Here is a 27,401-nt window from a genome sequence, read left to right on the forward strand (position 1 = left end):
CAAATATATATAATACAGTACAGTTTTATTTAACAAGTTTAAATACAGTAGTTAAGATTATATACATCATACATAAGACAATACTGCACAACTACAGTATATACAAGTTTATATTGTACATAGATACAAGAATGTGATACCATTTACTAATGAGTGACCTAGAATATTAGCCTATTAATTTTCAACCAAGGCGTAAAATTGCCATTATCTGTTGATACAGTGTAAATTCTGTTCGATCAAAAAGTACACATTTAACTATTTTTTTTTAAAGAACTTGAAGGAATATTGACAATATAAGGAAGAATGATAATCTTTGTATCAACTCGAACCAAAGATCCACTTTTTCGTACAAAATTAATTTTAAAATTAACTAGGTTTAGAATACTTCATATCTAATTAAATGTGCCAGATGTACAACAAGATGCAAGGTTTTCAGTATTTTTATGTCCTTACAACAAATCCGTGAAAATTCCCATCTTGAGTGAGCAGCACATTGAATTGCAAGAATGCAGATTTGTCTGGGGAAATGGTAACAGGAGTCTGGGATATTTCTCATTTCCCTCATTAGTACAGTGAGAACAGCGAGAAGAGAAAAAAAAAATTATCTTCAACGTGCAATATTACCTGGACCAGAATGTCATGCCAAAAACATATATATTGTGTTACATCATTGCCCTATTTCTCACTTTTATGGGTAAGCATCAATCCAAAGTTAACAATTGTGAAAAATTACAGATACAGTAGTACTGTATTAAAAAGGACAAAATAGAATTTGTTCATTATCATAACATTTGCACCATGAATAAGCAAGCTCACCACACTACACTTAAAATAATTCAGTAAAATATTAATTTCATAAAAATTTACTCTTTTGCAATTAATTTTGGTATAAAAATATGACATTTACAAAATTGTGTTCTATTGTTTGTACTAATAAAAGCAAAATTGAGATGCACTGGACGTTCTTATGCAGCAGAAGAGGTCCAGAGTTAATGATCCCATTCAAGTAGGACTCCATTGTACAATATAAAATATTACCAAACTGATTACAAAAGCGACAATGAAGGAAAGACATACAAGTGGATTATATATCACTTTTGGCAACTGCTACTTGTTATTTTATTATTATTATGCATGATATGCAGCTCAAAATGCGTATTTATAAATGCATCTGTACATCTGCATGCCTCTTGTACTCTCCTTTTGTGAAGAATAAATGAAAAAATAAAATACAGTAATTTTGTACAAAGTACAATACAGTAAAGTCATTTTGTACATCTCACTTGAAAACAGTGTAACATTAAGACAAATGTTTATGCATTCAAATATTCAATTCATTTTGGGTGAGAAATGAAGCATAATGAGATCTTATCAATATATTCCACAATCCAGATAAACAGCAATATTTAGGTTTGGGAGAGTATTTCTTAATGATAAATCTAGCAAAAAGTGGTGCTAATATAATTTTCATTAAATTGTATAAATTAATAACTTTGATTAAAAGGAATTTTGATCTTATAATCTTGAAATCATACATTTTCATCATACTTTAATGTGGAAGATTAATGTTATGAAACATATTATAAAGCACAATCCCCTATTTTGACTTAAAACAATGTTTTTACTCTCATAAGTGACTACAACATTTTTAACACAAATATGTCATCCTACAATTTATAATGTTGAAAGGCAAATTAAATTCTAAACCGTACCATCACTGTTTCCTACTTTCTTGGAACAAAAAAGCCATTCACCCAGAAAGGATGGAAAAATATTATTAAGAGAACAATCAAGATATTGTATTCAATGATAGTACATCTTGCCTTTAATAAGACCTTTCACACTCGACATCAAGGTAAATTCATGCTGCCCCCTCAGCCATCAACTACATTAGGATCACAAGTCATAAAACTAGTACTGTACATTAATCCTAAATAATAACATCTGTTTGGAAAAATGAAGAATCGAATAAAATTTAGTACAGTGGATGCTCTTCATCAAAAAACAGGCGATATTAAAAAAAAAAAAATCAATTGAACATTTTAAAACCTTACTCATGTCCCTCCCACTTCAAATTATCTAAACGCAATACCTGCATTCATAAGTTCCCTTTTGACATACAAAAATCTTTCTTCCGCATGATGTCGAAATATTACTGGCTGCAGCAAGTTGAGAACTGTGTAGCCTTCACTTTCCAGCAACTTCTCCTTAAGGCGGGCAGGTCCACTCAGACGATCACTAGGTTTATATACATGAGAGGAGCCAATATCTAAAACAGCAATCCTGGAAGTAAAACAAATATATATATATTATTAATGCCAATAAATGTTCTTGACGTTTGGGTTTAAAACAAAGACTGTACTGTAAACTGAATGTGTTTTGATTTCTGAGGTTGATTGTGAAAGGTAACCTAATCTAGCATAAATTGGAATACAGTATATGTAAATGCTTGAGCAATGGGTACTTACTTTCTAAGACCTATATCTGCCATTATAAAAAAAAAAAAAAAAACTTTAATGATACAAATACATACCTAGTGAAGCCTTCTGGGATTTCTAAAAAGCTTGTACTTATATTTCTCTCAAATTTTACTTCTGGTAGATTCAACAGCACAGGATGTCTTTCTTCATCCAAAACTAAAAGATGATCTGAGAAAGAGAGGTTTATACTCATTAAAAAAAAAAAAAAACAGGATTGTGTTCTGGATTCTTGTGTTGAAAACTTTGATCCCTAATCTTTATTGATGAGCGTAATTATAAACATTGTGACACTAAATGCTATTTATGAAAAGATAAACAAAATCATGAGCTTAACCCTTGGACAGCAGCTATGGAGAAATGGTCATACCTGATTATGCATAAGAAATATATATATACATTAATTTGTAGGCAAAATGTAGGTAAAACATCAAAATGAGCGAATATTTATCGTTTCTCTGGGTGGAGGCGCTCTGCACTTGTCAATGCCTGGTGCTCGACTTTGCTGACGCTTCCAGTTTTATCCTTGGATGTTTCACCGATTGTTTTATCCATCGCTTTTCTTTATTTACATCCACAGAGCTATTATATTCAAATTTGCATCATACACGTAAAACCCAGATAATATTTGTTTCAACCATCATATGATGATAACTGCAGGACCCTAGGGATTGTCAATAGACGATAATTGCAGCCTAAGGGTTAAACATAATTTACATTGCGAGGTAAATATATGTGAAGTGTTTATCTGAAATAATAAAAAAAATACCTGGCAACGCTAAAAGCTGCTCAAGAACCTGGGCACCTATGGTCTAGCACCATCTAAAACTTGTACAATTATCAAAAAGTGACCACTTACAATTCAGAAAGTTGCTGCTTGAGCCTCTGGCATTGTTCACTGTGAAGAACGTCTCCCATTGTACTGCATATAAATCCTTTGTTTCAAAACTCCTGACACTATTCCAGCCTTAATATTTATATAAAAGATCAGTTCCAAATGATGACTATTGTAATGCTTCCATGACAAAACCAAAGAATCACACATCTACAATAATGACGAAAGTTGAAATATTACACAAATATTACTTATACAAGCAAGTAATTATCAAAAGAAGGTGCCAAAGCCAGGAAGACTGTGTAGCACCATCAAAGTTGCAGGATATTCATAAGGCCCTAAATATCACAAAGGATGCCAATACTAGAACAAAAGTTCATAATTATGAAAAGGTGAGCGATATCAAACGTATCTGACTCGCCAAGGATGCTATTGAGACACAAATGACAGTGAGGGACAGTTGGGAAGCAAGACACATGCATTTCCTGGAAGTCAGTACATTCACAAGGATATGCGTGACAAGTAAGAGAGACAATGCAGTTCGAACAATAAGGAGCACGGCGGCGCTCCATTAAGTGCTCTTAAGTTAAACGTATATGGCCAATACCTAACCTTTCCACAACCATTTTCCATCACCGCCAGTTATGGTCGTAAGCCGGTCGGCCGAGCGGACAGCACACTGGACTTATGATCCTGTGGTCCCGGGTTCGATCCCGGGCACCGGCGAGAAACAATGAGCAGAGTTTCTTTCACCCTATGCCCCTGTTACCTAGTAGTAAAATAGGTACCTGGGTGTTAGTCAGCTGTCACGGGCTGCTTCCTGGGGGTGGAGGCCTGGTCGAGGACTGGGCCGTGGGGACACTAAAAAGCCCCGAAATCATCAAGATAACCTCAAGAAGAGGAAGGACAAGGGAATATGCTACCCCTAATAGCAGAAAGTTTGTTACCAGTAACTAGGGCCTCAAATCATGAGACCAGCATGCACAACGGTCTTGTATTTCGAGGCTCGAGTTCCTCTCTCCAATGATCCAGGTGAAATTCTAAATACTATACAGTATTCTTTATGAAAGCATTTCACATCTACATATTTTTAAAGCCTGACTGATCTGTGAAAACTTTGAACACAAGCTATTGTTTCATATACAATCTAAGTAGCTATTGTCATTATGCTGTTTGTGGAATTAATGGCTTAACACTGTGTAGTAACTTTTTTGTTATAATTGATTTACAGTGCATGTTAAATCTGAACTTACCAATATAAATACCAGAGTCTGTGACAACGCCTGAAATGAGGTGTTCAGGCTCGTCCAAAACCTGGTGAAGGATGAATTTCAAGTCGGACCTGGATGGCAGCTGGTTTAGCACCAGTCTCTTTCCATTGTCTACAAATGTCTTTGGAACTCTTTCATGTGAATTGAAGAGTTTATCAAGTGCCATATCTACTTCCAACAACCTTCTGTGATTAACATCTTCCTTCGAATATTTCGACAAGTATCTGAAATCAAGAAACCTTTTGATAAATAAAGACACCAGCGTTGATTGAAACCACATAATCTACCATCAATGCACTTCGGCAACTACCCTGGATGAGCACACACATTATCTCTTAAAGCAATAACTAAGTATTTATACTGTACTCACATTCTAAGTGTGTCTGGATTGGTGATAATGTTTACCAGACCTTCATGGCAGTAGCCAAGATTGAACAAATCTTGAACTATTAAAAGCAGTGGCTTCTTGAAAAAATCGTCCTGAAAGCAGTAACGTTATTGTTAATGCTAAAAAAAAAAAAAATTATTATTTTGAGTAATAGTCATTATAACCATATACATTTTAATTGACACCAATATTTATTATACAGCTTATTTCTTTCTTGATATATCCTTGATATATTCCCAATGCAACTATTCATCCTTCACATTATTTATAGCCTTCTGTAAAATTTTCTGCAAGACATTTTAACCATCTTCATATGTAGAATACTCTTTAAATATATTAAAAGGAATTCAACATACTGGATTGGCTATTCAACAAATTATGTATATGCTGCTTGCTTACACTAAGAAAGAAGAATGTGTGGAAAGAATTTGAATTGCCTCAGCATGCATATTACCACTTGAAAAGTAGAACAAAAGGACTAAGAATAAGAAAACAGTAGCCACTGAAAAAAATGTGGAGTAGAAGAAAGTGTTAAAATTGGTGGATGAACTACAGATGAACTACAGATGAGCACGGCCCAAAATGGACTAAAATTGTTCCGTAATAAGATACAAACAAAATACAATGCAATCTCTATGAAAGTGTCATACATAAACCACTTCCAGATATAACAAATCATCTGTAAAGACCAATAATTGAAACAAAACCAATAAAAAATATAATGTTTATTTGATACAGAAACTTACTGTGTTTAGTCTCATTGATTTATGCTCCATGAGGATGTCCAGCGCATCACTACAACCACTAGGGGGAGCGTCACAGGTTGACATGATGGAGAGCAACGGCATCACCGACACTCTGGCTTCAGGCACATCTTGAGGATGTGACAACACTAATTCCACCATATAATTTGCGAGCTCCTCTGAATGGTAATTCTGAAAGAAATAAAACGTACAATACTGTAGCTAGTTCTGACCAGACCGAGGGGCCGTTGATCCCCGGAACCTTCACAAGGTAGGCAGACATCACTATACAGTACAGTACTATCAATACTGCCATACTTTAAGTTTTGTATGCATATTAAAGCTCATATTCTTTTATTTTGGGTTATTCCTTCAGTTGTTTTATATCAGTAGTTCATTTATTAATCAAATTAGTAATGAAAGGTTCTAGGACCTTTTGAACAAATTTTGAATGTACAATCATTTACTGAGCTTTTAGTCAAGCACATTGCAACCGTGCCCCACCAAAAACCAAACATGTTAACACTCATATTTTGGCCTCATTTGCATTTCCTTCTAAAAACACTCCCACACGGAACTATGTATAATAATTTTAAGCTTCCTAACTGCAGAGTTAGAAATTTGAAAATTCATGTTCTTTAGCATACTATAAATGCAAAACAAATTGTATATGCATTATGGTTTATGTGCAGCCTCATCAAGTATATTAAAGTTCATAATCATTTCATTACAGGTTCTTTTCACATAATTGTTGACAATTATGCCATTTTTTAGCTTTTCTGTTCTATGCCCTATTATACACTACAGTATCATTAACAGTTTCAACACAAAAATGTTACTAGATATATATGGAAATAACAAGCAAATAAGGGCTATTGAGTTTTTTACAAATGAAGACAAGAGCAATATGCAAGGCAAGTACAAAAACATGAAGATGGTTGTGTTATACTCTAAGCTCTGACAATCCTAAGGGAAGCGGTACTCAATAATCATTGTTGATACAAAAGGGATGGTTAAAGTCACGATTTTCTATGAAATACTGTATCTTGGGAACTCGTTTTAATTAATAATCAAAGAGATATGGCTTCATAGCATTTTTAGTATAATATTTCTGGCACTTCCACTCATCTGAACTCGGACATCCACTGGACCGCAAAAAGCAAGAATATAAAAGATTTAAAACAAATCATCTGCAGGAAATAACTTTGCCCACTTGAATCTGGATATTTTCTGAAAAATTCCAAATTACGAAAGGGATATCCAGTGGTCAAATTTGGTCCATCATTTAGACAAATATGTTATATTAAAATCCATATCTGGCAGTTGCCACTGTACATTAATTTCAAGTCAATATTTACTCTGTTCATAAATTACATCAATTAATTTAGCGCTATGCCAATTTGGGGCTCACTAGTGAAAGTAGATTTGTTACACGAGTTATGTGTTCAGAGTGATTTTGATCCAGGCTAGCCCCTAAATCTGAGGCTGTGTAAATTTCTATTGTTCTATGATATGATTCGTCTGTATGTACCCGGTAACCTTCAAATTATCTTATCCTAATTTTTATACTGCTGTACACATTTTGCTACATATTAGTCTCGCCGCCCTGATTGTAAACTAGAAACGGTTGTGGCTGTTCATTGCATCCACACAAAGAATTTTTCTAAATCATTGACAAAGCTTCTAAATATATATATAGTTCTGTGTCTACATTATACAGTACATAATTACGATGATTACGTTATGCTGTTATAAATTTATTTCATGTAAATAATGTGCAATACTGTAATTCTGTGTAAATCTAATTACATTTGTACCACTATTTATACACAAAGGTTTTGATTTTGATTTTCACTAGGGTTTATATAATACAACATACCAGTACAATATATATATTATATAACAAAAAATATGAAAAACTTACCATTCTCATCAATTTTCTAATAAGATGTGCAACTTTTACAAAATCAAGTTGTTTCTGAACAGCATACTTTGAAACAGCATGCAGAAAATGTTCATTATAACAACAAACGTCCCGCTTTTCATAAGCATCATATACTTTTGTAAGTGTTGTTTCCATCTGAAAAGAACAAAATTGAAGTAATATTGCCATAAATTTTTTATAATACAGTATTTAAGTTTTAACATTTTCTATTTACAATTCCTGACAGTCCAAGTGGCTGGGCAACATTCCTTCCCCCCCCCCCCCGTCCCATCTCTTATCCTGACCCCTTCCAAGTACTATATAGTCGCAATCACAATCTATTTACATAAATTTAAATGAACTATGCAGGCACAGGCAACACGTGTATGTGCACACGTACAAATGTGCATTCACACACACGCATGCATGAACACAGTCAAAGTACATTAAATTGTATCCATATTATACAAACCTGCTGATTATTCAAGGAAGATATATCTTTAGCTACAGCTTCCAAGCATTCCTTCATTATAACTTCCCGAGCCAAGATGTCTTCCTTGGTGAGTAATGACTTCGTTCCCTTTCTTGTCTGCATTTCAGTCAGGTTCCAGATGATAGTCATAGCTGAAGATAGCTTAGTGATGCTGCCTCTCTTATATATTTCTTGCAGAATTATCCCAATGTTGCGGACCAAACCACGTGAACATATGGACAAAAGCTGCAACAAAATTAAACAAGAGCTTATGTTTTTGGTTTCAAGTTACACCTATCCAATATTTCTTACACTATCAGAGCACAGTGTTAACCCATTATTTATGCCATAAACTTATAATTGAACATTGCATGATTTGATTTTATATCTTTAGTTTGGTAGGGGAAATAGTAAGCAAAGATAAAAATTATTTAACAGTATACTGAATAAAATGCTTGAAACTTGAATATAACTGATTGTACCAGTGATAAAATTGACACAATATAAAGCACTAAAGCACTTAAAGTAGTTAACAAGGGATCGTCCTATCTAGACGCTAGGAGAGACTGGCCCCATCTAGATGCTAGGGGACACTACCCCCATCTAGACACTAGTGGACACTGAGGAGAGTGTGTAAACAGCATACTTAATATGACATGCAACATGGCCACCTGGCCATGTTGTGTGTCATGCTAAGGAGGGTAAAATTATACTTATTACACTGTATATAGCCACCTATGAAGAATGCTCAACACTTAAGTTCTATGAAGCGGTAGGGTGCTGCTGTGGATCAACCGCTGCTATGCGGTGATGCTTCCTCATTGGTGATGCTACATGGTGTGTATGATATAGTAAATATACAAGTGCTAATTGTTAATCCAGTACTTATAAACTCCTTTACTATATTGCTGTTTTTTTTCCAAGCAGGGTATCTCCCCATCCTACAAAATAGGTTCAGAGGAAAATGATACGAGAGATGTCCTAAATCTACTCAGTAAAGTAACAACATACTTTTGTGAACGATATGGAAGAAAATGCAGAATAGAACCAGTGAAGAGCATGGATGCCATAGGCACAATCAGAGAACACTGTAGAGGCATCAGAGGTCCACGGTTGTTCAACACCCTCCCAGCAAGCATAAGAAATATTGCCAGAACAACCGTGGACATCCTTCAAGTGAAAACTAGATAGTTTTCTCCAAGGACCAACCGGGCTGTGGTGGGTATGTGGGCCTGCGGGCCGCTCCAAGCAACAGCCTGGTGGACCAAACTCTCACAAGTCAAGCCTGGCCTCGGGCTGGGCTTAGGGAGTAGAAGAACTCCCAGAACTCCATCAAGCAGGTGTTTTGCCATCATCTGTCTCACTGCTCTAATGGTAAACTCTAAGATTTTTCTATGGCTATAACATCTCTTCAATCCAGCCACAACTAATTTTTATTTTTTACAAATCGCTGAATAAATCTATATCTAGCTAACAGTATATATTTATTATAATTACAAGTTATGCTGTTATAACTTTCTCTTGGGTAAATAATGTACGTTAAAATTATAAATGTATAAACATCATCAATAAAGATTTTGAAATTAAATGAGAAATGATAATGATGACGATGTCACCATGTAGGTTTTATATAAAATCTATATCCCATCTACTGATGGGATATTAGTCTGTAGACTATGTGCATTTTGATATATTAAAAGTAACATGATGCTACAACTAATTTCCAATACAATTATATGAACCTTACATGTGAAAGCTCTGACAGGGAGTAGTCCACCAGCATTTCTGGCTTGAGGCAATTTTCAATAAGTATAGGAATTGCCGTCAGTAAAGCATCAGACAACGCTGTCAAAGGCATCTTTTTCAGTAAGAAATCCAAGAACATCAGTTGTTTGACCTCCAAATCATTGATGAAGTGTTTCAACATCTGTAAAGCAAAATAATTTACATTAGATCAGACAAATTTATTTTGATTATTAGATTTTGATATCTCTACAATTTTACCGGTAGAATGCTTCTACTGTGCCAAGGTGCTCTATCATAAAACATTTCCACTGCATGAGAATTTCATAGGGTGTGGGGTATTCACTCATACATTTAAAGTTTTAATTTTTAACGAGTCTTGCAATATATTACTGCACGTACGAAAACAAAAATAATGCTCAAGCAAAACTTAAGGATAACAATTGCAACTGAGACTACTAGGTGCAGCCCCTATTATTAGGGCATGTATATACTGTATATAAAAAAAATAAGCACAGTTGAGCCTATTTTTTTTTTCATACTAGAACTATACTGTACATTGCTCAAGGCTGCCTTTCCCACTTATGTCTAAAAATGGTTCTAAAACCTACCACAGCCCAATAACAATAAGCATGTTCCTTTTACCATTTTATGTGGCAGTCGAGTTCTGGAAATGAATATAATGCCAATTTTTTTTTTTCAGGAGGCTGCCAAAGGATTCAGTTGGTCTACTGGGATTGCACTAAACCACATATAAAAATTAATTTATATAAAACATACCGGTAGCTACAAATTATTAATTAAGTAAACCAATACAGAATAGGGATACTGTATATTATATAGAGTATGAGAGATTACTTTGCTTTAAACTGTTTTAAAAGTTTGTTAAAATAGGGATACTGTCTATTATATAGAGTATGAGAGATTACTTTGCTTTAAATTGTTTTAAAGGTTTATGTTAAACAAATGAGATTAAAAAAAAATGTTTAATTCTATATGTGGCTACCTCTCCATAAATGTTTTGTGGTTGATTCTCATTACAGTAATGACAAATTGCCAATTGCCAGTGCAGGGACCAGAAGCATTTATGCTCTGACCAATTCACAGGTTCAGATACACAACAGTTGACTAAAACAGAAAGGTACATTTTTTTTTTGGGGGGGGGGGGGCAAGCAAGCAAGCCAGCCAGTAGCAGTGGGACATGTAAATCAATGTGGTATACGGACAGGAAGCTTCCATTAAAAATGTTTTGGGGTTTCCAACATTAAAGATGTTCACATAATGATCTAAATACTGTATTAGCTATACATGCAAGGTGAAACGTAGAGACAGAAAACATAAGGTACACCAACCTGCAATATACATTGGATGAGTTTTGACTCGGGAGACACTTCTAGTCTACACAAGTATTTCAGGACTTCTATCAACTCGTCAGCCTCCATCCGCCGTGCAGAGCCATATATTTCATGGCAGAGATCTCTGAAGTCCTCCATTTCATGTAACACGGCTCCATCTTCAACACTGTAAAGAAAATATGGTTTCGAGTTGGTATGTAAAGTATGGCCTTTCTAAGCAAGGCCATTTCATATACATATGCTATGCCGGAGGCCGGATTCATGAGAAGTCAAGATAAAACACCATTTGGGTACCATTGCCAAATGGTGCCCAAATGTATTTCATCACCACTTCATGTATTTTGAAGTTAATATTTTTGGGGAGTGCGGAACGGATTAATTCAATTTATATTATTTCTTATGGGAAAATCCGTTTCGGTTTGCAAATTTTTGGTTTAAGACCTGTCTCTGGGAACAGATTAAATTAAAAAACCAAGGTACCACTGTACTGTAGACTATATTGACTTGTATAAACATATTATATGCACTTTTTATACATACAGTAATACATATGTACTAGAACTTAAAAACTAAATAAAACTTACCCTTGAAAAACAAGATCATTGAGCTGCCGCATTGTGGTCAGAAGATGGCGTACATTCATAACTTCTCGATGTTGTTTATAAATATCAAATACTTCGTCTGCTGTTTGACACTCGTAGATCTTTGTTAACAGAATATCACTGTAATGCTTTTGCCGCTGGCTTGGCAGCAAGTTCTCTAGATTTTCTTCAACAAAATCATTATCGGGAAGTACAGATGTTAGTGCATGGTTACCGTCATGTTTAACACGATCTTTATCAAATTTGTTATTAATCCGCTTTGTAGTTTCATAAGTACTTGAACCTGAAATGATAATGGATTTTTTAATATAATGCATATCATTAAATCCTTCTGAATGTTTACTCTCAGCTTAAACCAATTATGTCCACACATTTTCTATTGCCATCTTAGGTAAAAATGGAGAAAAACAAATGTGGCAATAAACAGAGCTACTATGTATAGTATTTCCTATCATTAATTTACAGTGGTTTAATCACAGATTAGAATCTTCTTTTTTTTACATTAAATTGGATTATACTACAGCATGTTAAGTTCATTTACATAGAGCCAATTCCTTTTGATAGCATAATAGTGAGCTTTGTGAGACGACCTAATATAAAGATTTAAATAATGCTTAAAATATATACTGTAATATAAAATTGTACAAAGTGAATTCTCATCACAAAGTGTGCACAAAGGAACTCAATGCAGGAGACATGCTAGGAATCCAAAAGTGCCGGGCAAAACAGGACAAGTGCGCAAGCAGTCAAATAAACAAGACCAAAAGAATATGACCAGAAGACAAGAGTACCAGCCCACCAACATTCCAGTGACCTGAGGCGTTCAATCGGTACACACAGTACACACAGTACACACAGAAATCACAATAACGTGATGCATCAAATGAACAAATCCACAAGGGCCGTGACGAGGATGCTCCCGGACGCAGGTTCGAATCCTCGTCACGGCCCTTGTGGATTTGTTTAAAAGATGCAGATAAAATATTCCCTAGCAAAGTACTAGATGTGACAGAATTTTAACATTTCAATACTTACTTGAATAACATCTGATACTAGAAGGCGTGTATGCCAGTCTATTTATTTGAGAACAATTCTTGGCAATATTGTATTCCGTTCTATACAATTTATGGTGCAATTGTGCCCTAAATACACCAGGTGTTCCATACAGATTCTGAAGAAAAGTTCGTAGTATTCTAGACATCTTGTAATCTTGTATAATGAATCTGGAAAAGTTTAAAACAATTAGAACCAGAAAAAAAATGGATGATGTATTCACATTAAACTGTTCCTCAAACTCAGGAGTCTGGCCTATAATTACACTGGGATGTGGGAGATCATTTACTGGGTTATCTACTTGACACAGCGCAACAAGATGAAAAATCCTATTAGTGCATAAACGTAATAATAGCCCCATTGTGAACGAGATTTTTACCTTGCGGTTACCTAACAATGATTTTGGGGCTCAATGTCCCAGACCAGGCCTCCCAGTTGCTGGACTGGTCAACCAGGCTATTGGATGCAGTTGCTCGCAGCCTGATGTATGAATCACAGCCTGGTTGATCAGGTATCCATTGGAGGTATTTAACAAGTTCTCTCATGAACACTGAGAAGGGTTGGCCAATTATGCCCTTATGTATAGCATCTCTAAGTGTAATCATCTTGAACAGTCTCGGGCCTCTGATGTTCATCAAGTTCTCTCTCAGAGTACCTATTGCAGCTCTGCTTTTCATTGCGGGTATTTTGAACATCCTGCCATGCTTTCTGGTCTCATGTGATGTTATTTCTGTGTGAAGATTTGGGACCAGCCCCTCTAATATTTTCCATTTAAATTATTATGCATCTCTCCCGCTTGCACTCTAGAGAATACAGATTTAGGCATTTTAATCTATCCATCTAGTCAGGGGAAAGTTAGATCCATCTGCCTATGTTTCTGGTAATTCCTTTTGAACACATTTTGTGTGCAATAACACCATGTTCACAAGTGTCAAAGGCTTTTGGAAAATCTGCGTAAATTAAATCAGTTTTTTGCTTGTCTTCCATAAAAATACATACAAAAATGTATCACAGATGAATAATTAATAATTGCATTTATTGTGTCAGGGGACAGGCAGCCAGTTTACAGTACATGTTAGGCTTATGTTGAAGGTCCCCACCCCCCTCTCCAAGGTCACATTACTGACCTTCCCTAGGATGTAACCCCACAACAAACTAACTCCTGGGTACCTATTTACTGCTAGGTGAACAGATGCATTAGGCGATAGGAATCGCAACCAAGAATTTCTGTCCTGCCAGGGATTCGAACCCAGAATTCTCGATTGCGAGTCGAGAATGAAGCCAACTATACTACCGGGACCCTGAAATGCATAAATGTGAAGCGACTGCAAATCACTTATATACTAAAGGATGCCAACTTAATAATATATCATTATGTTACGATGTACTTTTCAATAATTAAAAATTGAGCTTAGAAGAAACGGTTTTGTATAACTTGACCCACTGGGGCATAGTTAAATCATATACAAGAAAGTTTGACAAAGCTCATTTTCAGATTATCAAAACAATACATAAGGTTAGGTTAGACTGTTAACACTCAGATTAGACTCAATTGGGTAAGGCTAGAATGGTTTGGGTTGTGTTAGGTGGAGCTGAAATCCCTTGACAAAAACACGTGCACAATGTGCCTTGAAACCCCCCTAGTTCAACGCCGGTCTACGAAATGCCCCCAACTCAGCTTGGGCTTATGTAGCCCCACCATCCTTCCTGTGTGACCCCCTCATGGCTTCCCCCGTGACCCCGATACGACCCCCAGTGTGACCCCACATGCCCTCCTCCCCACCGTGACACCCCCTACACACACCCTGCCACCAGCAACACGAGACCACCACCAACTAGCTGCTAATGTTTACCTCCGTGTTCCTGCACCAAGACTGGCCACTCACACAGGGTTGCCAGATCCAAATTGCTGAAAGTAGCGACCTGACGGCCTAAAAGTAACGAATTTGTAATAAGAGTAGCCCAATATATATATATATATATAATTTTTTTAACCTAAAAGGGGTTACCACCTCTAGTGCAAGTGTAGGGACCAATATAGCCTCTGAGAAGAAAATAAGGAGTACCCAGAGAAGGCCTTGTGGATCCTCACTGAACACTGATATTTTCTTCTATCACCCCTATTCTTTTAGTATGTGTGTCTATATATCTAACTTTATTTAAACAATTGAATTATATACAAAAAAGACATCCAAATTTCTAGCAAACAAACAAAGCCCTAGCAAACAAACCTGAAGCATTAGTACACAAACAACCACTGGAGCACAACCATGTACGAACCGGAGCACAACCATGTACGAACCGGAGCACAACCATGCACAACCCAAAGCCCAACAAGTCACACCCCTAGAGTAATGCAATCAGAACCCGACAAGTTGTGTAACCGGAGCCCGACCAGTTGTCTAAAAGCAAGCCTAGCATGAACGAACCAAACAAACAACCTCTGGATCACAACCATATGCACGAACGGAAGCCCGACTATGCACAACCCAAGTCCCAGTGACACCCCCGGAGCCCGACCAGTTATTTAACCGGAGCCCGACCAGTTGTGCAACCGGAGCCCCACAAGTTGTGTAACCGGACCCCGACCAGTTGTGTAACTGCAAGCCTAGCATGAACGAACCAAACAACCGCTGAAGCACAACCATGCACGAACCGAAGCCTGACCATGCACAACCCACAGCCCAAGTGACACCCCCGGAGCCCGACCAGTTATTTAACCGGAGCCCGACCAGTTAGTTATTTAACCGGAGCCCGACCAGTTATTTAACCGGAGCCCGACCAGTTGTGTAACCGAAGCTCAACCAGTTGTGTAACCAGACCCCGACCAGTTGTGTAACCGTAAGCCTAGCATGAACGAACCAAACAACCTCTGGATCACAACCATGCATGAACCAAAGCCCGACTATGCACAACCCGAAGCCTTTGAGTGACACCCTCGGAGCCCGACCAGTTATGTAACCGGAGCCCGACCAGTTGTGTAACCGGACCCCGATCACTTGTCTAACCTTATGCCTAGCAAGTATCCAACCCCCACAAAGCTAAACAGTCCCAGAGCACAACCAAACAAAAATCTTATTAGTCCTACCTAAAATCCTCCACTTGTCCTAGACACCAAACTATATTGACCCATAGCAAACAATTGAACTATATACAAAAAACGAAACCCGGATTTCTAGCAAACATATAAACATAGAGCCTTAGCAAACAAACCTGGAGCACTAGTACACAAACAACCGCTGAAGTACAACCATGCACGAACCGAAGCCTGACCATGCACAACCCACAGCCCAAGTGACACCCCCGGAGCCCGACCAGTTATTTAACCGGAGCCCGACCAGTTGTGTAACCGAAGCTCAACCAGTTGTGTAACCAGACCCCGACCAGTTGTCTAACCTTAAGCCTAGCAAGTATACATCTCATCCAACCCCCACAAAGCTAAACAGTACCAGAGCACAACCAAACTCCATTCCTAGCTCGACCAAACAAAAATCTCATTAGCCCTACCTAAAATCCTCCAATTGCCCTAGACACCAACTATTGACCCATAGCAAACAATTGAACTATATACGAAAAACGAAACCCGGATTTCTAGCAAACATATAAACATAGAGCCTCAGCAAACAAACCTGGAGCACTAGTACACAAACAACCGCTGAAGCACAACCATGCACGAACCGAAGCCTGACCATGCACAACCCACAGCCCAAGTGACACACCCGGAGCCCGACCAGTTATTTAACCGGAGCCCGACCAGTTGTGTAACCGAAGCTCAACCAGTTGTGTAACCAGACCCCGACCAGTTGTGTAACCGTAAGCCTAGCATGAACGAACCAAACAACCTCTGGATCACAACCATGCATGAACCAAAGCCCGACTATGCACAACCCGAAGCCTTTAAGTGACACCCCCGGAGCCCGACCAGTTATGTAACCGGAGCCCAACCAGTTGTGTAACCATAGCTCGACCAGTTGTGTAACCGGACCCCGATCACTTGTCTAACCTTATGCCTAGCAAGTATCCAACCCCCGCAAAGCTAAACAGTCCCAGAGCACAACCAAACAAAAATCTCATTAGTCCTACCTAAAATCCTCCACTTGTCCTAGACACCAAACTATATTGACCCATAGCAAACAATTGAACTATATACAAAAAACGAAACCCGGATTTCTAGCAAACATAAACAGAGCCTTAGCAAACAAACCTGGAGCACTAGTACACAAACAACCGCTGAAGCACAACCATGCACGAACCGAAGCCTGACCATGCACAACCCGGTTGATATTAGCAGCAGCAGCAATAAAGTTGCTTATAGAAGTTTCATTATGCAGCCTAAAGTTTATCTTCATGGTATTTAGAGGCGGTTTATTAATGTTGGTTAGGAGAAATGTGGGTTAATGATCTGTAGTCCTATCAGTGATTATTCCTGAAGTAAATGGAGAGGTTATGTTAGTCCAGATGTGGTCAAGAGCCGTGGCAGTACTATCAGTGATTCTAGTGGGTTTAGTGAATAAGGGTATGAGGAAGCAGGAATTCATACAGTTGAGGAAACTAGCAGCATGAGGGTTATCAGGCTTGCAGAGATCAATATTAAAATGCCCCGAAATTATTAGTTGGGTTTTGTTAAGTCTGTTAGCTAGTATTAGCTTTCTAAGGTTAGAGTTGAATTCAGACACATTAGTGTTAGGAATTCTGTAGACTGCTCCCACAGTCAGGACAGCCTCGCCACCCTTGACTCTGAAACAGGCAAAGATATATTCTCCACAGGAGTCTCTAGCTCTAATTACTTTTAAGCATGTCAGTTCTTGGTGGTAGTAAAAAGTACCACCACCTCTCTGTATTGGTCGACAGTTGTGAATTGCTGAGTAGTTTAGTATGTTAAAGAGTTGAGTAGTTAAAACGTTGTTTGCATCATGTGCTGCATAATACCTGCAATTTTGACTATTAAAATGATGATTGTCATAGATACTAGATAAGAGGTTTAGTTCTGGGTCTACACTAATTTGCATAAGAGGGTTGTTTTAATGGTAAAAAATGCAAAACAAAAATTATAAAAAAGATATAGATATTAAAAATATACAAAACTATACAAAAATGAGGTAGATAGCTTTGAGGTACACACAGGTACACTAAAAGTAATAATTTGCACTATGAGACACAGGCAAAGCCAAGGGAACAATGGAGCAAGGGAGTACTAAAAGTAATAATTTGCACTATGAGACACAGGCAAAGCCAAGGGAACAATGGAACAAGTGAGTATGGAGAGGCCAGGCAACCTAGGTAACAAAAAAACCTAGGTTACCTAACCAGCACTTGGTGACAAGGGGACTAATTAAAATGAGGCATTGATAGGGTTAATCAGGTGAAACAAACCACATTGGGTGAGGAATGTGTTGAGGTTATCCTCATTTGCAATTGTAAACATTTTACCTGTAGGAGTTTTCCTCACTTCTATCATGCCATCTCTAGCAATGCACTGATGGATCACACCTTGGTTTTGTTTCCGGATTTGTCGCAGGCGGTAGAGGAGTTCTCTGTCTTTTTCTAGGCAAGAATTCGTTGATGTAAATCCCCTTTTTAGAGGATACAGTAGCCTGGACAAGATCAGATTTTAGGGACTGGGTAGTTAGTTCAAATTTACATTAGTGAACAACAAATCATAAATGACTTTAGCCCAATGACATGAGGTAACAGAAGCTTTGAAACCATTTCATTCACTCAAGGATATTTGAAGATATCCTCATATTCTCCTCGAAATTTACTAATAGTCTAGTAGACTAAACTGGTATCCCATGTATGACCAAGCGTCCTACGAGATAAGGATATTAGGTAAACCTGGCAGACTCTTGATCCTTACCATATAACCCCTCATATAAGCTAGGGCATATATAGCAACACAGTGCTGTGCACCCATATATGGGTGAATATGCTCTCATATAAGAACTATAACAAACTCTGCAATCAGTCAAAACACAGCCCCCTCTCTTTAAATCAATAAACATGCTAAAAATACACTCACTCCACACATTCTCCTGTGCTACTTACATGTATAAAACCTTGTTCCTAAATGCTAACCCTTATCTGAAACTCTTCCTTGATAGATATAATAGAATCCATGAACACCACACCAGAAATAAATATCTCTTTGATATCCCCAGAGTCAGATTCAATCTGTGCAAACACTCCATGCAAATAAAAGGACCCAGTCTATGGAACTCACTCCCTAATGAATTAAAAAAAAAAATCAACTTATGCTTTATTCCAAAGTAAAACCAAAAGTACCTAATTTCATCCTCATAGTTTCTTACTTTGTGCTTCAAACTCACACTGTATTATTTTAGAGGATTTTAGATATGCAACTTCACCAGTGAATTGACTCCCATCACTTTATATTGTAGTTATTACGGAAAACGAAAACTGTCAGCCGTGAGACCAAGTCAGGGATCAGACAGCTTCGACACTTGAACCCTCAAACCACTACAAGGTAAAGTAAAACTCAATTTTTTATTGTTGCCGCCAGCTATCACCGGTTAATTTATTGTGCACCCCATACCCATCTTGTGAGTGGTAGCGCAAAAAAAATAGTTTACATAAGGCACATATATAATGACTTCATGAGATCCCTGCAATGTTGACTGTTTGTATAATAAGCAATGTTATTTTTCTGACTGGCGAATTTCCAGTTTCTGGCAATTGCAATCGCATGAAAATATATTTTATTGTGCACTTTCAAATACTAAATTGTGAAACCCAGCCATAAAAAAAACTTAAAAATTTATATTGTTACTAATATGCACGTTAATACTGTCTCCTAACAATTCGTTTATAATGAGAACTTCATTGCGAATATTGATGACTTGATCTCCTGTGGAAGGATGTTCCGGCTGGTCAATGTTAATCTCAGGGGGCGAAGGAGAAAAATCACTATCTTCTAATCTGCGTGGGTTTGTATTTGATAACTCTTCTCTTCCAATGCCATATTGTTCTAACAATTGCTGCAATATTCGCACTAATGATGACTCTAACATCTGAAGAAAGGCCCTGAGAATATTTGTTGTTGAAATGTGAGAATTTCTATAATCGACCGAGCCCAAAATGTTGCGAAACAGTTGAAAAATCCTTTCCATGTTAAACTTGCGGGGTAAAATGGTCTCCGTGGTGTAGTGGGCGCAAATCCCTTACTGTAGCCTCTGTTTAACTCAACAGTAAAATGTGTACTTGGTTGTAACAATGATTCTTCCTGAGGGTCGTATTCCTGCCCAGAACGCTTCGCGTACAAGTGGCCCTAGAAGATTCTAACAACTCTTGTATTTATCTAAAAAACAAAAAAAAGTCACTGGTCTGATAGCGAAACGGGCTACCAATATAACTCACAAAATTTCTTTACAATCTGGATATAATAATCGGATTGGCAATAAATTTAACCAACACGCGAATCACAGTTCAAGGTATCTGGTATTCATTACGATTGTAATCACATGTTAAACCCGGTAGTATATAGGGTTAGGCGAATATTTGTTTGCAAAGGTTGGTATCTCGCATATTATGCCACGTATGAATTTAATTATTATTTTCTGAACCAGAATTGTGACCTCATTTCTTAGTCTGCCATGGTATAATGCCATCACGTCTTGCTATAGTGCTACAAATATGTAGAAATATGTAGAAAACACACAAATGATTTAAAAAAAATATATATTAAATATTTTAAATAGTGACTTGAGGTATTTAGTAACATGACATCCGGTGGCGGGGGGGGGAGGGGGAGTGTAGGGATATGTGTCAGTCCTCAGTCCGACCTCTGGTCATTCTCCCCCTCCCTGCGGGCAGTTCCCCTTCTTACCAGTCAAATTACCTTAGGCAGGTGGTCAAGTCACTTGTTCCCCAATCCCTGTCTCCAATCTTTCCAAATCATTTGTCTCCCAGTCATTTCCAATCCCCCTTTTCTAACCCGTTTTCCCTCTCCTGCCTTTGCCACTAATCATTTGACAGTTTTAAGAACAATGACGAATTACCGTAATTCTCAAGTTTCGAGTGAGGGAGCTGGGAGCCATACGACCGTTTGGGTTTCCTGTTGTAGCTTGGGAATGGTTCATGATCCTACGGGAGTAAAACAGAACTTTCAGGACAGGCCTATTGTCCAAGGAGCCTAGGGGGCGGAGCTAAGTCAAGAGTTTTGGCTGGCCTAAGAGTGACACTCTGTGTTCATTGGTTGAGTAGAGAGGCAGAGTCCCTCAGGGTAGTGCCTGTCCATGCCATTGGACCGTATGCTAGATCATCTAGTTATGTTTAAATCTATTGGCCATAGGCTTGGGATAGGCGGAGTTAATTTGGGCCTAGGAACTAGGGGGGTGGAGCCTGTCCCACTGGTAAGCGTTTTTTAATAAAGAGAGTTAGTGTGTCTTGGGGCCTCAACTGAGGTACAGGTCAGGTGACCTGCAGGAGAAAAACTAACCCCCTCGTGCTACCAGAATATTTTAAGATGGACTACGAACATAGAAACCCATCCATATAAAGGTGATGACTTTCTAGATTACCAGCGAGGTGACAATCAAGGAATGAGAGAGGAACTGCAAAAATCTCCTGAAGGCAGCTTTTTATTATTATTATTATTATTTTCTACCTCAGACGTGGCCACACAGTTACCATACTAACCAGAATAAATACATTTTCTTCTGTCCTGCATGGACAGGGTGAGAGATTTGTCAAACATATAGTTCAGAGATTTATTGAACAATCAACCACAGAAGGTGATTGTAGTGCTTTTAAAATGTTAGGCTAAGCTACATACGTAAATACATAGATACACAGATTTATGTATGCTACATAAAGTGTTCGATGTGTCTTTTACATAGTGTCATTAATGTGAATTTACAATGGTGAAATGTAATTCTGATCAGCTTCCACATATACTTTATACACACACATACACATACATACATACATACATACATACATACATACATACATACATACATACATACATACATACATACATACATACATACATGCATACATACATGCATACATACACACATATATTTGTCTCTTTTACTCTGACAGGGTAAGATAACTGATAGAGAAACTAGTGTACAATTAAGAACTTAACCACTGAAGGTGATGAAGATGCTTTTACACGCTCAGATTATATACTTACATCACATACATACATTGTCTAATTGATACATTACATGGTCAATCTAGGGGGAGGCAGCTGATGGGCGAACATGGCACGGAAGCATCATGGCAAAATTTCAAGAGGGTCATCATGGAACCCGTTCAAAAATATGTGCCGAATAGAAGACAAGAAACGGAACTAGGTGGATGACACAGGTCGTAAAACGAGTACTGGTAACCAAGAAGAACCTCTGGAGAACATATAAATCCACGATGGACCTCATTGATTATCAGTTATACAAAAGGGCACTAAACTCGGCTACTCAGATTTTTTTATTATTATTATTAACAAGCTTAGGTATACACAGTAATGTGCTGTTACCCTACCCAATGTGCTGCACCGTATTGTAGTTTTTGTCACCGTATTATAGTTTTGGCACCGTATTATAGTTTTTGTCACCATGCTGTACTTTTAGCAATATTATAGTTCGTCACCGTACTGTAGTTTTGGCACTGTATTATAGATTTTGTCACCGTTCTATAGTTTTGGCACCCTGTTATTGAATGAACGTAAATTCCACTGAAAGTGCAAAGAAGACACATAATCTGTAAGACTCTCTTGGCGCAGCTGAGCACAATAAATATTTTTCGATGATCATGAGTCTTCCAAAATGAATTTAGTAGAAATTTTATCATCGGATAATTTTACGCAATATCTTTGCTCTCAATTTTTGGGGGGCTTTTATTAAAAAAAAAAATTGAGATTAAAAAAAATCACCTTAATTTACTAAATAACCATTGCGTAATCTGCCGTTAAGAGGGAATAGAAGGTGAACAGCTATGTTTCTATAGATCATCACGAGATAGAACAGAACCTTAGTTGTAATAATAATAATAATAATAATAATAATAATAATAATAATAATAATAATAATAATAATAATAATAATAATAATAATAATAATAATAATAAAAATAATAATAATAATTTTTCATTTTTATGTTGTATTAATATTGTTATTGAAATCACTTTCACTGCCAAGTTTGTCAATGTGGGCTAAACAAGAAATTACATGTCCTTGATACACAGGGGCTTCCACAAATGGCGTCATACAGCGGGTCGGAAGCCCGCGGTCCACATGGTGTCTTGCTTATTGCCAGGAAGGATGTGAGGTAATACCTGACCCAGCGACCCAATTCTCTCATATCATTCTCTCAGAAATACACTATGCATTAAATTCAATATAAAACCTTCGATCGAATTCGTGAATATTCATGCATTGCCAACGGTGATTTGCATTCTAGGCACATTTTCCAAGTTACAAAAATCGTGGCTTTAAATGCTGGGTTTCTGTCTTGGGGGTATATTTCCGCAAGGATTACTGTCCTTGGAAGGCCAAGCTTTTGTGATATTACCGCGCCCCTTTCCCCAACCTGTATATAAAGGTGACCTGTGACAGTGTGGATCAGTGTACTCACAGCACAAGCTTTGTTCAGAGCAAGTTCTAAAGCTTTGCATTCGTTAAGTTCTCCAGCTAACGTGGTTCTTCACTCGTCAAGCACCTCCAGTTAACGTGGTTCTTCACTCAAGTACCTTCAGTCGTTGTACATTACCATAATTAAGGTAAGTAAATATCAAAAGAATACTATATTAAGGTACGTTATAAATTGTTCTCAGTTATGGTGGTGTACATATACATATGACAACCCTGTGTACTAGACATACTAATTCGTACACTAGCTCAAACGTTATAGTGTTTGCAATTAATAATGTTCACTAGGCTATAATGTACAGCCTAATAATGAAGCGTGTGTGAAGATTAGTGGCACAGCCTAATCGGCTTAGAGATTTCTGTGGATAATTTTCTTAATAGCCAACATTAATTGTTGTCTGCTGGACTACATTTTCTAGTAATTATGGACAGTCTTAAAAATGTCCAAAATATATATCCCTAATCTGCACCTATACCATGTGGGCACCTAATTAGCATGTGGGTTGGTGAATGTTAATATATTTGTGTAGCATCTGTTCACTTCAGACAGTTAAGCGAGTCCCAACTGCGTCTGAGTACAAGTGACAGGATGAACAATCCAGCGTGTTTTCATCCTGTTAGAGGATACTGTGTATATATGCTGCTACGGAGCGTCTTAAACAGAATCATTACATTACTCTGCCTAATACTGTCCTTATGACGATGTGTTCACTCACAGGATGAATAACACTGCATAAATGCTGTCCTTATTTGAACGTGTTCACTCTCATGATAGGTGACACTGTCCAGTACTGTCCTTTGTCAGCGTGTTCACTCACATGATAAGCAATGACAAAATAAAATTGTCCAATGCAAAAGAAAACAAATAATACAGACGGTAGATGCTCTGCATAGACTCACGTGGCTGTGTCATCCAGGCCTATAAGAATATGATACATTTTCATCATTTCACCAGTGTATTTTGATGACAAGAATACATCTATGGTCGATTGGGCACACAGGTGTACATATGCCACACTAGTACTCGGTAATTAGTGCTATTATCATCATCAGTATTGTCGATATTATTATTAACGATCTTTTGAGTTATCATTGTTTAACATTTTTATACATATTTTCTCGACAGCAAAATGGAGAGCGAAAAGTGTGTTCTGAAGAACTGCTGCTGCGGCTGCTCGCTTCGTACAGGCACCATCATCATTGCTGTACTCAGTCTGGTCAGTAACTCAGCTCATTATGACAGTAGTATGTATCTGTACTCAGTCTGGTCAGTAACTCAGCTCATTATAGCAGTCGTATGTCTCTGTACTCAGTCTGTACAAACGTTCAGTTGATAGTTACACACTTATATTCAGTTTAGTTAGTACACCCATAATGCTTTCTCCAAATAATGTCTGCTGTCAACTTAAAAGTTTATCTACTTCGTTATAAGTAATTGGGACTCTTTTCATCAATATGTTATCAGTATAAGCCATATGTTGTCAGTGGAAGACAAATGTTGGCAGCATTACCAGAATTTACCTAAGGGCCAACATCTGTCTCCACGACGAGGACAACAAGCCGGCGGCTAGTCAAAGGTCTCATAATTTTTCCTGTAAAGCCATATGTTGAGGGCGAACTCCATACACAGCTTTAAATGTAGATAAGACAGAACCCATGGGCTCTGGGGGCCTATATACACCAGTCGATTAAGAGGCAGGACCCAAGAGCTTTGGCTCATCCCCAGCATGAGTACAACTTAGTACGCTGCCAAGAAACTTTTCGTTCTTTTTTTGTATTACTGTTGTTAATATATTTGTATTACTGTTTTCAGCTGTTTGGACTAGCTACTGCTGGCTACAGCATTTACCTGGTGGTGGCAGGTGAGTACAAGTAACCTACTGTAACACAGAGTGAGAGAGATACAGAGAAAGATACAGGCACGGTTGTAAAATATATACCGAAACGTGGAAATATACATAGGCACGTCTACATAAAAGAAAAAAACTAACTTGGTTTACCCCTGTTCTTTCCTTTCTGGGACAGGTGTGACGGAGGGATGGCTGGACCTGGTCATTAACATCTTCAACATCATCGTGGCTATTGTGCTCATCCACGGCATCCGCACGGTGAGTATTTATCTTCAGGGGGCACCTTATCCACACCGTATCTGCTCTAGGGTGATCTTATTCACAAGGTGAGTATCTATCTCCAGGGTGACACAGTCTGTGCAGTGAGTATCTACCTCCAAGGTGACACAGTCTGTGCAGTAAGTATCTACCTCCAGGGTGACACAGTCTGTGCAGTGAGTATCTACCTCCAAGGGATGTTATCCACATGGTGAGTATACATGTGGAAGATACCTAGCTTGTGGATGATACCCTGGAATGAGCCTACTATACAACACGTTTCGCTGTAGTCCCGTATAACCACAGCACAAACACCAACATAACATTTGAGGAAACCCTTAACACGGGCCATAAACCAACTTAAAACAAAAATTATTCCAAATCACACAAGAAAACAGACCCGGAGGACACGCAAAGCACCGGTCCGGGTCATCACGTGTGTGTTGTTACCCACAGGAGCGCGCGGGTCTGGTGATGGCTTGGGTGTGGGCCACGGCCTTCAGCATAGCCCTCAGCGTCGTCCTGGGCATCGTCTTCGTCTTCATCACGGCCTCCCTCGTCGCCGCCTTCATCTTGTTCGTGGTGTCTGCCATCCAGATCTACTTCCTGCTGGTGGTGCGCTCCTACGCCCTCAGCCTCAAACACAACACTCTCGTCATCAATGTAAGTGACGCGAGCGATGCGAAGTTCATCTTCAGATATGAGAAATGGAGCGAAAATCAATCACAGTCTAAATCTAAGTGTGAATATACCAGTAACTGTTCAGGATTTTTTTGTGCAACAACCTTTTAAAGCAATGAGACAGGTTTCATGATAATAAATCACATGGAAATACATTACACTGTACATCTATATCGTTATATTTCTGTGACATACAAATGGAGGAAACATTCCTAATATTTTGATCTGTTCTATGAATATTTCTTTATTTTCTCTTAGATGGACACGACCCCTCGCCAAAGCGTCGTTTAGAACCGAAGAGGAATTCAAAATGTGTATTGCGGTGGGAGGAGAGAGAAGCGGCCACTGCAGTGGTTGTATTTTACACTAACGGCTTTAAAACTAATATAGTTTAAGTAAGGTTCAAACAACCAAATTAATAAAATAATTAAATTGTATCGTTCATGTGTTTAATGCCCCGCATTACTGTAAGTTTTAAATAAATAAATGAATGTAAGAAAAATAGCTTCTCATTTTATTTTACAAAACCGTACTGGGCTACGCGAACTATGGAATGTGGGAACGTTTTTATTTATTTATAAGAATACAATCTATAATGTTATATTTAATACTAGATGGTGTACCCGGTGGTGCCTGGGATCGACCCAGTTCCTGGATATCCTCTCCCCATATCTCGCTTCCCCCACACAAACTCTCCTGCCCAGCTAATTACGTGATGCTAAAAATCTTCATCAGACAAGATGGGTAGTCATACAGAGGCATGTGATCAGTAGTCTGCCCTGGCAGACTCTGGGTGCATTATGAGGATATCATCATCAACACAAGAGTGAATAAGGTAGTAGTGATACTAAAAGTCCCCATCTCGCAGGATGGTAAGTCATACAGGGCCATATGTTCAGTAGCCTACACTGGCAAATTGTGGGTGCAATATGAGGATATCCTCAAGAACACGAGAGTGAATAAAGTAATTGCAAACCCTCAGGCACCTCATGCCAACGGGTCTGAATGGTCTAATAACTGGGCATTCGGTGGTGTAGTGTGGGAGATCATGCCGCCATTCCTGCTCACAGAGTTTGCACCTGGAGTGCTCAGGATTGGGAGATCTGACTGCGGGAGTAACTTCATAGTCTACCGACATC

The 27,401-nt window shown here is 38.0% G+C and overlaps 2 protein-coding genes across 8 annotated transcripts; one reads left to right on the forward strand and one right to left on the reverse strand.

Moving 5' to 3' along the window:
• On the reverse strand, positions 1-26,167 carry LOC123761642 (uncharacterized). 7 transcript variants are annotated; one of them, XM_045747705.2, is made up of 13 exons: positions 20,082-20,167; positions 18,294-18,457; positions 12,846-13,033; positions 11,793-12,093; positions 11,206-11,374; positions 9,858-10,037; positions 8,111-8,356; positions 7,639-7,794; positions 5,718-5,906; positions 4,954-5,063; positions 4,566-4,807; positions 2,534-2,648; positions 1-2,283 (listed from the first exon to the last, which is right to left on the reverse strand). In XM_045747705.2, the coding sequence occupies exons 3-13, from the start codon at positions 13,009-13,011 to the stop codon at positions 2,076-2,078; spliced, it is 2,082 nt and encodes a 693-aa protein (XP_045603661.1). In that variant the 5' UTR covers positions 13,012-13,033; positions 18,294-18,457; positions 20,082-20,167; the 3' UTR covers positions 1-2,075. The 7 variants fall into 7 exon arrangements, with proteins under 7 accessions (XP_045603661.1, XP_069186807.1, XP_069186805.1 ...); XM_069330706.1 differs by lacking the exons at positions 18,294-18,457; positions 20,082-20,167 and adding an exon at positions 26,036-26,167; XM_069330704.1 differs by lacking the exons at positions 18,294-18,457; positions 20,082-20,167 and adding an exon at positions 25,474-25,562.
• On the forward strand, positions 23,025-26,753 carry LOC123761874 (uncharacterized). The gene is made up of 6 exons (XM_045748094.2): positions 23,025-23,604; positions 24,600-24,690; positions 25,287-25,335; positions 25,499-25,581; positions 26,038-26,244; positions 26,521-26,753. The coding sequence occupies exons 2-6, from the start codon at positions 24,604-24,606 to the stop codon at positions 26,551-26,553; spliced, it is 459 nt and encodes a 152-aa protein (XP_045604050.1). The 5' UTR covers positions 23,025-23,604; positions 24,600-24,603; the 3' UTR covers positions 26,554-26,753.
• The last annotated feature ends 648 nt before the right edge of the window (positions 26,754-27,401 follow it).

The sequence above is a fragment of the Procambarus clarkii genome, chromosome 24, assembly GCF_040958095.1.
Source record: "Procambarus clarkii isolate CNS0578487 chromosome 24, FALCON_Pclarkii_2.0, whole genome shotgun sequence".
Taxonomy (NCBI): domain Eukaryota; kingdom Metazoa; phylum Arthropoda; class Malacostraca; order Decapoda; family Cambaridae; genus Procambarus; species Procambarus clarkii.